Raw genomic sequence first — 12882 nt, forward strand, 5'->3', positions numbered from 1 at the left:
TTGAAGGGGGCGTTAACAAGAGATAGTGTTCAAGTAAGAGGACAGTACCATTTGTCACACATAGTTCATCCTAAATTCACCTGGTAAATGGGGTAGCTACCTGGGTTCACTAATTGCCTCTGTCTGAAGTATAAATAAACTTCCCTTGTCTTTACCACAGAACGGTTTGCAACTGGGAGCCAGGCATCTGCTGAAGTTAGGATCCTACCCTTCCCTAAGAAACTGGGAAGGAGATAGAGCAGGATCATCTTTCAGGATTACATATCAAAGAGATGGCTCCCAGGTCCTTGAGAAAAACCTTCCTGGGTTGTAAAACTGGCAAGAGGTTTATTTAGCTTGTAAAAAGATTTCCATGCATCTCAAAAGAGTAGAGAGAGAATTCACAATTACAAGTTTTCTAAAGAAAATGCTTGAAGAAAAGTGAGGGGAGAAGAGTCTTTTCACACCAGTGAAAATTAAATTTTAATTCTTATTTTTAATTTGCATTTGCCCTCACACCCCTCATTTCACAAATATGGTCACAGTTAATAGTTATTGAATGCTTACTATTTAATCGAGTGTTTTGCACAAAACTGCCTCAGTTAATCCTCTCAACAATCTGAAAGACAGATGTTATCACCATTCCCACTTGACGGATGAGTACCCTGGCCCAGAAAGGTTAAGTGACTTGCTCACAGAATCACACAGTAACTGGCCGAGTTAGGATTCCAGTCCAGCGACCTTCCAAAACCAATGATCTTAGCCACCAGGCTACCAGGCGGCATGGAAGGAGTCTGAGCCCCATTGGTTGTTACAGGGTCGCACCGCGGACCTTCGGGGAGGAAGGGCGGAGGGAGAAGGGGAAGAAGGTTATGGCAATTCCCCTGGAGGCCCCAAAACAACCGGAGCACGAGGCCAGGAATGCAGGGGAGGGATTAAGGTGGCACTTTGGAGTTTATACGGCGCCGCACAACAATAACCACAGGGCCACACCCCCAATCTGGCCAACGCTCCAACTCACCGAACCCTGCCCGCCAATCCATTCTCTCGGTCCTCTTCTACTCGGGTCGAGCAACTGCCTCGATTGATCGAGCCTGAGCCATCATGGCGGCGCTCGTGTAGCCCGGTCCGTACCGCGAAGGAGACTGGCTGTGGCGCGGGCCCGGCGGGGTCAGAAGTCACCATGCTGAGGGCCGCGTGGAGGGCCCTGAGTTCGGTTCGAACCCAGGCAGTGACCCAGGCCCCAGTCTCTGGCCTGCTGGGGAGAGGGAGCGCCCGGCTTCCCTCCGACCAGTGGGGCCTACAGCCTCAAAGTGAGGAGCTGAGAAATGGGACCGCGGGAGTCGGGAGTGGGGTCCGGCGGGGATGGAGGATATCCCGGAACCGCGACAGGGGAGAAGAGCGGTGGCAGGATGAGGGAGAAAGTGTGGTGGCTGGGGAAGAAGTGCGACAAGGTGGGGGAGACCTGGGGCAGGGGCCCAGGCGGAGGAGAAATGGGGCGACTGTTCGGCTCAGGGGCACAGCAACCGTGGGGGAAAAGTAATGCGAAGGGCGCAGGAAGGAATCAAGCTGGACAGTTTAAGGAAATGGGTCTCAGCACTCTCTGTTCTGCGTAGGTCTCCTACAGGCCGCCCGTGGATATACCATCCAGAAACCAGGTAGGCGAACTTGGGGCGAAAGAGAGACCGCCTGGAAGATTTGGGGTGGCCAAAGGGATCGAGATGGCGAATTAGATCTATTTGATGGGGTGGGCAAAGGGGTGGACCAGAGGTCCTGAGCAGACCACCCCATCCACATTATGTAGATCCCTAAGCCAAAAGCCTTCATTAGGGTGGGGGAAGAAGGGTATGAGCAAGAGACTTGGAAGGGCGTATGTATGCCTGAAAATGAGCTAGCCAGCGTGGTTGCAAGGCTGGCACCACCCAGGCCTTCCTAGAATATAGCACTTTGTGTCTCCCTTTGCATAACCATTCAGCTCTCTCTTTCTAGATAAGTTGTTTGGGGCAAGTTACTTTCTCTGAGTCTCATTTCTAAAATGAATGTAAAAGCATCCATTGGAGAGCTTTGTTGTTAGGATTCCATGATAACACATGAAAAGCATCACTGTGCTTAATAAATAGTAGTATATATTAAGACTGATTGCTATTAGTGTTGCTTGCATAGCAGCAGAGCAGGGTCTGACTGAAGAGGACAAGTAGATCTACCCCATGCATCTCCCTCACCTCCAAGGGACAGCAGGGATGCAAACACCAAAGCTCAGCTTTTCCTGTACTCTGTACTTGATGCTTACATCTCAGCTGGTCCTAAAGCTGGCTGTCCTTCCTCAACCCCCTTATTTAATTCTTGAATCAGCCAGCAAGTGTTTGTTGAATGCTTATTCTAGGCTGGGCCATGGACCAGACTGTTGGGGGGGAGGGTGGGCAGTTCAAAGGGCATCAAACTCAGTCCTGTCCACAGGAGAACCCAACCTAGTGGGGAATCTGATAACTATAGAACCAGGCAGGTATATGAGAGGTGCAGGAACAGGTATGTGGTCTTGGGAAAGACTGACTCCTTGGAGAATGAAATACCAAAGCATGTGCCCACAGGGTTTGCAGAGAAGAAACTAAGCCCAGAATCCAGTGCCTTCTCTGAGATCCTGGATGTCTCTCGGAGAGTTGGGGAGTGTGTGAGGAGGAGCGGTTAGAGTTGACTCTGGGTGTTTTCCATCCCTATACTTGACAGTCCAGCCCAAGCAAGATGATGACCCACCCCCTTCCACGCTGCTCAAAGACTACCAGAACATCCCTGGAATTGAGAAGTAAGTAAGCAGGAAGAAACACACTTGAGGAGTCAGGGAAAATTGGTGAGGAGTGGGAAGGAGTGACCTTGAGACTTGACCTATCTTAAGCTTGATTATAGAATGAAGAAGAGAGCTATAGAGAGGGGAATGGGCAGCAGGGACAGATGGAACTTGTGGGGCTCAACCACTTGCTTTTTTTTTTTTTTTTTTTGTACTCAGAGAAGATCTACTACTAGATACCAAAGAGCTAACATGCCTTGTGTGTCTTTGTAGAAATGTCCCACCTCTTGAATCTTACAAAAACCCTGAGGGAAGAAATCATGGCCCTGTTTTATAGAGTATTAAGCTGCCCCATGTCATATATCTCCTAAGGAGCAGAGCTGGAGTTTGAATCCAGTGCTGACAGACACCTCAGGTCCTCCTCAGTGGAAGCAGGGCTTCCCTACAGTCTCACTCAATGTGCAGTTTTGTCTTGAAGTGTCTCAAGACAGATTGACCCATGTCATACCTGAAATGGAACTCCTCCCTGAGCCCTTCCTGTGATAAGACTAGAACACTCAAGCCAACAGCTGCACTTTTCTGTAATTAACACATCACTCCATGTCCTCAGCCCAGCAAGCCAGAGCCGTGCAGACTTTTAAGCCCTGGAAAATGGCTCCCCACCTCCAGAGAGCCTTATTTGTTGTAGAAGGAATTCTCAGTCATCTTGCTTTTTAAACTAAAATGAAAACAGCATTTCTTCCCCTCCCCGCCCCCCATACTTGTCACTCATTGCTCTGGTTTTTCCACAGGGTCGATGATGTTGTGAGAAGACTCTTGTCTTTGGAAATGGCCAACCAGGTGAGTGCCTGTGCCAAACCTCGGCCTTGGCCTCCCTAGGACTACCTCCTACCCTGGTTAGCACCCCAGTACCCATGTTTCTCCAGTCACAGCATACATCCCACCTTCACTCTGTGTCTGCATGTCAGTACTCCCAGACTGAACACCTTGAAGGAAGGGACAGTTTTGCTTCCCCATTGTACCCCTAACACCTGACAGACAGTAGGTTCTGAATAAAGATGTGTGCACAAATGAGCAAACTTTATGGACATTCATTCGACAAGCCATTTCTTTTTATCAGTGGCTTTGGCCTTGGGCTCATCCAGATGTGGATAGCCATGTTGTTTAACCAAGGCCATGGTGAGTACAGTGAAGTCCGGCCCTGAGCTCCATAAGGCCTAGTTGTTATAACTTCAGGTACAGCCTTGCATGCAGAAGGACTAGTTCTTAGGGCATGGAAGACTGCACAGATTTTCTTAATCTTTGTCTTCAACAGAAAGAGAAGCTAAAAATCAAGCAAGAACAGTTGATGAACAAAATCGTGGCAAACCCTGAGGACACCAGTTCCCTGGAGGCTCGAAGTTGGTCAGAGGGCTCTTGGGGAGTGGGGATGCAGAGGAGTCTGCTAACTGGTACCTCATCTAGGGCTCATCTACAAGTACACTTAGATATGGCTTGAGAAAAGGAGACATAAGGACCTAGGGCAATGAAAACTGGACTCTGGATCCCAAGCTGTGTGTGCTAGAGTCAGTACCCAGGTCCTGCCTTGTACTTCTCTATGAGCTTGGGCAAGTCCTCAAGTCCTCTCTGGAGCCTCTGTTGCCTAGTCTAAGACACATCTACAGAGCCCTCCTGCCAGACAGACACTGAGCACTCCCAAGAGCATAATGTTCCTGCTGAGTTTTCCAGCTGGAATTGGCAATAGTCCCCATTAGCTGTGTTTGAAAAACCCCACCACCTCCCCTGCTTTTGGTGCTGTTGATCTTCATTGACCACTAGGAGCAGTGAGGTAGACTGGTGGGGTCTGCATGTTTCCTCCCCCTTGCCTTTGAACCGTATTACAGCCTCTGCTTCCTCCTCCCGACCCCTGCCTTCATTCTTTTCTTCTCCCTTGCCAGACTAAAGTCTGGTGAGTTCTTGGCCAGCAGCCAAGACTAGACCCCATGGAGAGGCCAACTCCTGGTCCTCTATAGTCCCTTTTGAAAAGTTAAGTTTCCACATCCCCTCAGCCTCCCTGAACCTCACTGGCCCATCTCATCCACAGAAGGGCTGCTTATCTCACCTTGCCTGTTTCTGCATGATCACCTTGTCTGTTTCTGCTGAAATCTCTCAGGTTGACAGGAACAGATGGGCTATTTGTCAGGACATCAGTGAGGTGATCACTAGGGTCCTCTTTAACCACAAGCATTGGTGATGTATTACTCAGTTTTCTGAAGGCCACTTTTTGCATCGTGTCTGCTCTGGAGATGCCTGTCTCTTCCTACTCTGTAGCTGAGGTGGTTTGCAGGGCCATGTGGTCAGAGCCAGGATTCCCACTGCACTCCCTGCAGTGTGCCCAGAACTCAGTGTGTCCTGGGAAGTGCCCACTTGAGGGACAACCTCTCTTTGAGCCAACTTCTGCTTTTGCCCCCAACTTTGCAATACAGGTGGGAATCAAGTAAGATACCTGAAGGGGATATAGTCCAGGGCCTTGGGAGACAAAGGGGAGCTAACAGTCCTGGAAACTCGGTAGTGAAAGCACAGAAATAAGGATGGCAGCTGGAAGAGAACAGGCAAGGAGTAGGTCCTGACAGCCTTGGAATCGTATCAGCTGCATTGGCTGGACCTCTAGTACAGTATCAAATCACATGAGACCATGGTAGGCTGATTTCTGAATTTAATGAGAACACTCTGAAGTTTTACCATTAAGAATGCTATTTACTATAATTTTCAGATGATACCTTTATAAGATTAAAGAATTTCCCTTTGGAATTTTCTTTCTAGAGGAAAGACAATGCAAAGTCTTTTGAGATCTTGTAATTTAAAGTGCTTTGGGATTACAGAGAGCAGTACAAGAGCATTGGTGATTGTTATTCCTTCATTTCTTAAAACATAATGCAGGCCTGGGCCCTCCCTTCCTCTGTGCCCAGCTCTCATCCTCTGTGGTTTGTGGTTTCAGTTGTTGCCTTGACCATCAAGATCCGCAATTATGAAGAACACATGCAGAAACATCGAAAGGTAAATCCTGAGCACCATTCACAGTTAAACAGCAGCAGCCGGGGAGAAAGGAGTCTGGGAGGCGAAGGGCTCTGTATCCTAGGAAGCCAGTGGCTGTGACACCATGGTGCCCTCATTAGCTTCAGTGGGAAAAGACAGGGTATTTTTGGTGGGAGCCTTACAGGGTTATACCAAGTCTCTAGTGGTTAAGAACACTAACTTTAGCGCATGGTCACTGGGTCTGGCATATGGTGGGTCCTGAATGAATATTTGTTGAGTGCATAAATGGACTCAGATTGCCCTATTCAAACCTCGGCTCTGTCACTTCCATTTAACTAGCTGTGTGACTCTGGGGAAGTTACAGGTCTGAGCTTTGGCCTCTTATCTGTAAGACGGGGATCATAGTAGTACCTGCTCACAGTATTGCCTGGGTTATCTGAAATAATAATAGCAGCCAGCATGATGCATAGAAAAGTCTTGGGCCCCATGCTATGCTTTACATGCAACATCTCGTTCAACCCTGTAACCTTTGTTCTTTCCCATTTTATAGAGGGATAGTCTAGTCATGGAGGGATTACATTTTTCCTCAAGGCACTAGGGAAGTGATGGTCAAGACTTGAAACGACTCAGTGTTGCTACAGATCCCACATGCTTAACCATTAAACCCTATCTCAACACGGTGTCTGGCACAGAGCTGCTATAATTAGCAAATTAAGCAGTTGTGATTATTTTTAATAAAATATACTGGTACCTCGGTGCTCTCTGGAGCTAGCTGAACATGCTCCTTAGAGATTACAGTTTCCTTCATTTGAGGTGTGAAATACCAGCCCCACCGCGAGGTCCCTCAGAGAGCAGCCCTCAACTATGGGTGTGGATCTCCCTCCTCTCTACCCCAGCTAAAAACAGTTTGCTAGCCGTGGAGAGACTGAGTGGGTGGTGTAGGGAAAGAGCATGAGATTTGGAGTTAAATCATTAGTCCCAGATCCAAGACTGTACTTCAGCACAACATTCTGAGGACGTTTTGTGAATCATAACATCTCTGAACCTTTATTTTCCCATCTATAAAATGCAGACAACAATGACAATGCCTCCTTCAGAAGTGCGCTAACATTTGTCACAACAGTGACAGGTAGAATACTAAAAAAGTAATACAGATTTTCCTGCAGGATAAAGCACACAAACGCTATCTACTGATGAGCATTGACCAGCGGAAGAAGATGCTAAAAAACCTCCGTAAGACTAACTATGATGTCTTTGAGAAGACATGCAGGGAGCTGGGGATCGAGTACACCTTTCCCCCTCTCTATTACCGCACTGCTCACCGCCGCTTCGTGGCCAAGAGGGCTCTGTGCCTCCGGGTATGAGTCAGAATTGCTCCTTTAGTCAGCTTTACTGGGACTGTGATGGAGGGTACAGAAGGGACAGGTAAACTGTCTTTGTCAGAAGCCTAAAACTGACCCCGGGGAAGTCACAGGTCACCAATCCCATGGAGGAAGGCTGGGCTTACCATCGGGGGGAGATGGTTCCCACCTGACCTCCAAGTCAGAGCCTTCACATATGATTTCCTGCCTCCTTCCAACCCCCAGGTTTTCCAGGAGGCACAAAAGCTGAAGAAACAAAAAAGGATCTTAAAAGCTGCAGCCATGGCAACCCCAAAACAAGACGACCAGGGGAACCCAGAGAACCCTTCCAAAGCCTGCACAGAGGCACTCAAAGGAAACCAATAAAGTCTGTTAAAATTATTTATTTCTGCTTTGAGAGTAACAGGAGAGGAGAGAGCATTCTTTTTGGTCCAAGAAAGACAAGGAGGAATCTATTTTCTCATTCAGCTCTAGGATCTCAGAGGTGTCTGAGTCCCTACCCTCACCCACCAGAGAACACAGGCATATAAACAACTACGTGTCATCCAGTGCAGGCAAGGCTGAGCACAGGGCAGCATGGTAGAAGGGTGGCTGGCTGGGTGGGAAGGCCACTTATAGGAGCCGCTTCTGGACAAGGTCCTAAAGGATAAGTAGGAGTTTACTAGGCAGAGAGAGAGGGACAGCACATACAAAGGCAAGTCTAGAAGTGTGTGCTGTGTTCAGGAGCAGTGCAAAGCAAGCTGGGCTAGAAACTTGCACACTGTCCTCTAGGGAGTGGAGAGGTGCTTAAAGTCTTAAGACCAAAAGAGTGATGCCAAGGGCAGACCTCTGTTTTTAGTAATTGGGCAGCAGCTGTGTGCAGGGTAGATTGGAAGGGAGATCAGAGAAATTCATTATTTGGGGGCTGGGGTTATTGGTGTTCACATTGAAAATCTGATTTAAAAAACAACTAGCTGGGTACCACGTTGCACACCTGTAATCCCAGCTACCTGGCCAGGAAAATCACAAGATCAAAGTCAGCCTGGGCAACTTAGCAAGACCCTGTCTTAAAATAAAAAAGGCTGAGAATGTAGCTCAGTGGTAAAGTACCCCTGGGTTCAATCTCCAGGACTCAAAAACAAAACAAAAAAACGATTAGTTCTGTCCCCAGGAAACTAAACTATATATAAGCAGACTTTGCTTATAAGATCTGTGTGTTGGGAGGGAGGTTTATAAATAACCCCTTCCCCATAAATCCCATCCACTTACACCAAGTGCCAAGGCCTGGGGGCCTAAGCATACTTAATGTTTCAAGAATCCAAAGAAGACAATGTGTCAAACTGAGCAAAGAAGAGCAAGATGAGGTCAGAAAGATAAGCAGACATCAGATTCAGAGCTTTCTGGGTATGAAAATCCGCTCAGGCTGCCAAAACAAAGTACCATGGACTAGGTGGATTAAACAAGAGACGTGTTTTCTTACAGTTCTGAAGGCCATGAAATCTTAAGATCAAGGTACTATGCAATTTCATTTCTGGTAAGGGCTCTCTTCCTAGCTTGCAGAGGCCACCTTCTCATGTCTTCACATAGCCTTTCCTTGGTTTGTACACTGGAAGGGATGAAGAAAAGGTGAGCTCTCTCTTCTTCCCCTTCTTCTAATCCCATCAAGAAGGCCCTGCCCTCATCACCTAACCCCAATTACCTCCCAAAAGCCCCATCTCCAAATACCCTGTAATAGTGAAGTCAAAGCTTCAACATATTGGGCTGGGGAGATAGCTCAGCTGGTAGAGTGCTTACCTTGTGAGCACAAGGCCCTGAGTTCGATCCCCAGTACTGCAAAAAAAAAAAAAAAAAAAAAAAAAAAAAAAAAGCTTCAACATATTAATGGGGGAAATAAACATTAAGTCCATATCTTACCCACTAATCAAAGTCATCTTTATGCTGCACATTGGCTGATTATTCACATTTTACCATGAGAAAATTAAGGCTCAGAGAGATTAGGTAATGTGTCCAAGTTCACACAGCTGGATAGAGACAGGTCTAGGATTCAAACCCAGCTCTGTCTTGACTCCAAAGATCATATTCTGTCCCCTATAACATACTGCCGAGGTAATGAGAAAAAGTCGGAGAAGCTATGAGAAGAGCCTACCACGGAAAACTCAAATGCCTTTAGGAGCCAAGCTGGTAGCAAATGCTCGAAGGTAATGATGATGTTTATTCTATTCCTATCCTAATTATATTTCCTTTTACCACAGTGCAGAGACAGGGCAAAATGACCAAATCAAAGATGGGCTGGCAGCTTTGAACAAATTTATAGACCTGGTGTTGATGTGTCAGTTAAGGGAAGGACCAAATAATATTTGAGATGAGGCAGTCTCAGTGAGGTGAAGGGAGCTTAATCCCAAGTACCACAAGGTGGGGAACAAAGATATTAAGGAAGCTCAGAGTGTGAGTGCAGACTATTTCAAAAAGTTTGACTGGGAAGGAAAAGAAAGGAAAATAACTAGAGAGGGTGTAGGATAGAGGGGAAATATTAATATGGGAAGGACTTGGGATTGACCTTCCTCAAGACAAGATTTCGCAATGGTGTGGTTATGAGGAAGAGGAAGGGGGCAAATTACCCAAAGGGATAACTTGCTGATGAAAAGAGTTCTAAGGCTAGGTGGGGGCAAGGTGGTGCAGATGACTCTGAAAAGGTAGTTGAGTGCCTGAGAGCCTCAAATGCCATGCCAAGGCATCTCAGCAAGAGACGGGTCATGTTAGAAATTAATAGGACCCAAAGAAAAAGATCTGGGAACAAAGGCCTGTTTCAGGTCTGCCAGTATCTGGGAAAAAAAAAAAAAATGATGAGTAGGTTTTAGAAGTATTGAGATTTACAGGAACAACTGTTCATCAAAGTGAAAATATACAGTGGGTGGCCAGGTGATCCTGGAGCTCAAGATGGAGGTGAAGAAGAGGATCACTGCCCTGAAAGGAGAGAAATGTTTAGGAGGCCTGCTTTACAGGGTGGAGAGAACTTCCGAGTTGAAGCAGACAGGAACAGGCCTGGCTTGCTCCACGGAGTACGAAACCAGGTGGGTCGCCGCTTCAGATGGACTTCAGGGAGGAAATGCAAATGAGTTGAGGGTATCGGTTTCTTCCCCACTTAAAAGAAAAACCAGCAACTGATTCACTGAGTGCTTTCGTGGTGTTTTCCACGATCTCACAAACCTGCCCCAAGTCGCACAAGGAGAGCCGGGGGCCGACTGCAACCCCGGTCGGTTCGACCCGAGTCTGCTCGCGAGACGCTTTGCTGGGGGCTCTCCTCGGTCATCGGCCGGCAAGCCGGGAGGGGTGAAGCACGTCCAGAGCGAGCGGTGCTGGCCGAACCCGCCTCGACCCTGCTGCGTCCAGCGCCCCAACCACCGCAGCTTAAGAAAATCAAAACCAGCGCTCCCCAAAGCAGGCCAACTTCCCTCCGGCGTCCGGGCTCCGGCCAATCCCCAGGGCGGTCCCCGCCGCTCTACCCAATGAGCGCCCACCCTCAGGGTACCTCCCACCAAGCTGTCTTCTGATTGGCTCGCTCTTCCCGTCCGCGGCGTCGTCTTGGCAACCTGGCTACTGGACGCAGAGGGGCCTCCAGGCCACTGTCTACAGAGCCCCAGGCTCCTCACCTGCCCTGCTGCTTTCCAGCACCATGTCGGTGCGGACGCTACCTCTGCTTTTTTTGAACTTGGGCGGGGAGATGCTTTACATCCTGGACCAGCGGCTGCGGGCCCAGAACATCCCCGGAGACAAAGCCCGCAAAGGTGAGAGGCGCCGGGACGCACACCCAGACCCGCACCCGGGTTCCCTGGCCCCTGCTCTAACACCCACAGCCAGACCTGCACCCTTCAGCCCAAGCCAACACCCCTTGCACACTTCACCCTTATAGTCAGAGACCTTTCTTACAAGCCACAACTCCCATCCCGTTGGAGACCCTGGGAAGTCAAATTCTCCAAAAGATACTTCCATTGGAATTTAACACCCCCTTTGGCTATAATTAGAGTACCTGATCCTGCCTAATTTCCCTATTCCTCTAAATGGAAGAGGTGATCCACCAATTTCCCTTGAAAACAGGTCCCTTCCAAAATTGTGAGTTCTATCTGTTCACCACCTAGCAACATAACCTTTGCCAGACCAAACATCCTTTTAACCTCCAGGAACAGGTTCTGATTCTCCATTCCTCTATGTAGTGCCCTCCCGCATAAGGTGGAAATCAGTATTTCAGAAGCTGTTTCTAGAAATGTAAGGTTCCAAGCCCAGCACAATGGCCCATGCCTGTCACACGGGAGGCTAAAACAGGAAAATCACAAGTTGGAGGCCAGTCTCTGCAACTTATTGAGACCCTGTCTCAAAATTTAAAAAGTGAAAAGGGCCGGGAATGTAGCTCATTGGTAGAGCACTCCTGGGCTCAATCCCAGTACCAAAAAAAAAAAAAAAGAAAGAAAGAAAGAAAAAAGGAAAGGAAAGAAAAGAAAAAGAAGAATGAAAAATAAGAGAGAAGAAAAAGAAACATAGGGTTCTAAAATAGTGAAGATAAGTAAGAAAACATAAGGAATTCATGTCTTTGCCTTAACAAGTGTTGGAGGGGAATACAATTGTGAATTTTTTTTTTTATTTTAGCTTCTAAAATACAGAATCATCTGGTTTCCATATATACCACATGTAATTCCCACAGCAGTGACAACCCAGAACACTCTGCCACTCTTTTCCTCACTTCTTAGCAAACAACTGTTTTCACCAAATTTCCTCAGATTAATTAAGAAGGAAATATTAAAATTCATGGTAGAGGAGGAAAAGTTGATATCAAGGCAATTGGCATGGCCACTGATTAAAACATTTATTCTCTACAAAAGTCTTTGCCCAAATGATGTTAAATATACATATTCAGGTATTAATTATTGTATTTGTGTGATTGATTCTAAGTTCATGCATAAAAAGATAAGAGAACTCCCCATAGCACACCCCCTCCATTCATTCTGCACACTACTGCCAGTGGGCTTTCTGGATTTTGTCCAGATCTGTCCAGACTTCCCCCTGCTTATAACCCTGTCACACCTGGCAAGTTCAAAACCAGCCTCGGCAATTAAGCAAGGCCCTGAGCAACTTAGCAAGACCCCATCTCAAAAAAGTAAGAGAGCTGGGTATCCGACTCAGTAGTTGAGCACCCCTGGGTTTAATCCTCAGTATCAAATAAAATTAAATAAAACCCTTTGTCAGTTTTCTCCTGCTGTCTGGGTGGAGGCCAAGTCCCTATGCAGCACATTTTGGGGCCCTTCCAAATCTGATCTCCCACCACTGCCTCCTACTTTCTATCCCAATAACACCAAACTACTTGTAGATCTCCACTGAAACCATGCTCCTTTGTGTCTCCATGCTTGTAATCCCATCTCTCCATTCTTCCTCTTCCATCCTGGATCATTCAGCTGAAGAATCATCTTTCTTCAGGAGGCCTCCCCACAAGGGACCTGCTGATGAAGCACCTTAGCTTTTTTGTTTGTTTGTTTGTTTGGTGCTGGGGATTGAACCCAGAGCCTTATGCTTGCAAGGCAAGCACTCTACCAACTGAGCTATATCCCCAGCCCCACCTTAGCTCTAATAGCTCTCCACACCTGCTTCTGCCTTGTTATTTGGCCATCTTATGTGGGAAGGACCTGTGTATGTCTCCCCCACCCAACTTTCTTATTCATCTTTGCACTTCAATGCCTATCATAATGCCTGGACCAGAATAAATCAGTGCTCAGTAAA

General features: G+C 47.4%; 2 protein-coding genes across 6 annotated transcripts in view; both read left to right on the forward strand.

Moving 5' to 3' along the window:
• The first annotated feature begins 1057 nt into the window (after window positions 1-1057).
• Window positions 1058-7518, forward strand: Mrps15 (mitochondrial ribosomal protein S15). 2 transcript variants are annotated; one of them, XM_047557567.1, is made up of 8 exons: window positions 1058-1292; window positions 1596-1637; window positions 2704-2779; window positions 3553-3601; window positions 4077-4212; window positions 5739-5797; window positions 6943-7134; window positions 7363-7518. In XM_047557567.1, exons 1-8 carry the CDS (start codon window positions 1163-1165, stop codon window positions 7501-7503), a joined length of 825 nt encoding a protein of 274 aa, XP_047413523.1. In that variant the 5' UTR covers window positions 1058-1162; the 3' UTR covers window positions 7504-7518. The 2 variants fall into 2 exon arrangements, with proteins under 2 accessions (XP_047413523.1, XP_047413530.1); XM_047557574.1 differs by having other exon boundaries at window positions 1060-1292; window positions 4077-4161.
• Window positions 7519-8970: 1452 nt separating this feature from the next.
• Oscp1 (organic solute carrier partner 1) overlaps window positions 8971-12882 on the forward strand; it is a 31351-nt gene continuing 27439 nt past the window's right edge. Inside the window, exon 1 of one of the 4 annotated variants that reach the window (XM_047527240.1) lies at window positions 8971-10901. In XM_047527240.1, coding sequence (XP_047383196.1) covers window positions 10790-10901 — 112 coding nt within the window. In that variant the 5' untranslated portion in view covers window positions 8971-10789. The remainder of the gene's footprint in view (window positions 10902-12882) is intronic. The other 3 variants (XM_047527246.1, XM_047527252.1, XM_047527257.1) reach the window with 3 other exon arrangements.

Source organism: Sciurus carolinensis, chromosome 1, assembly GCF_902686445.1.
Source record: "Sciurus carolinensis chromosome 1, mSciCar1.2, whole genome shotgun sequence".
Taxonomy (NCBI): Eukaryota; Metazoa; Chordata; class Mammalia; order Rodentia; family Sciuridae; genus Sciurus; species Sciurus carolinensis.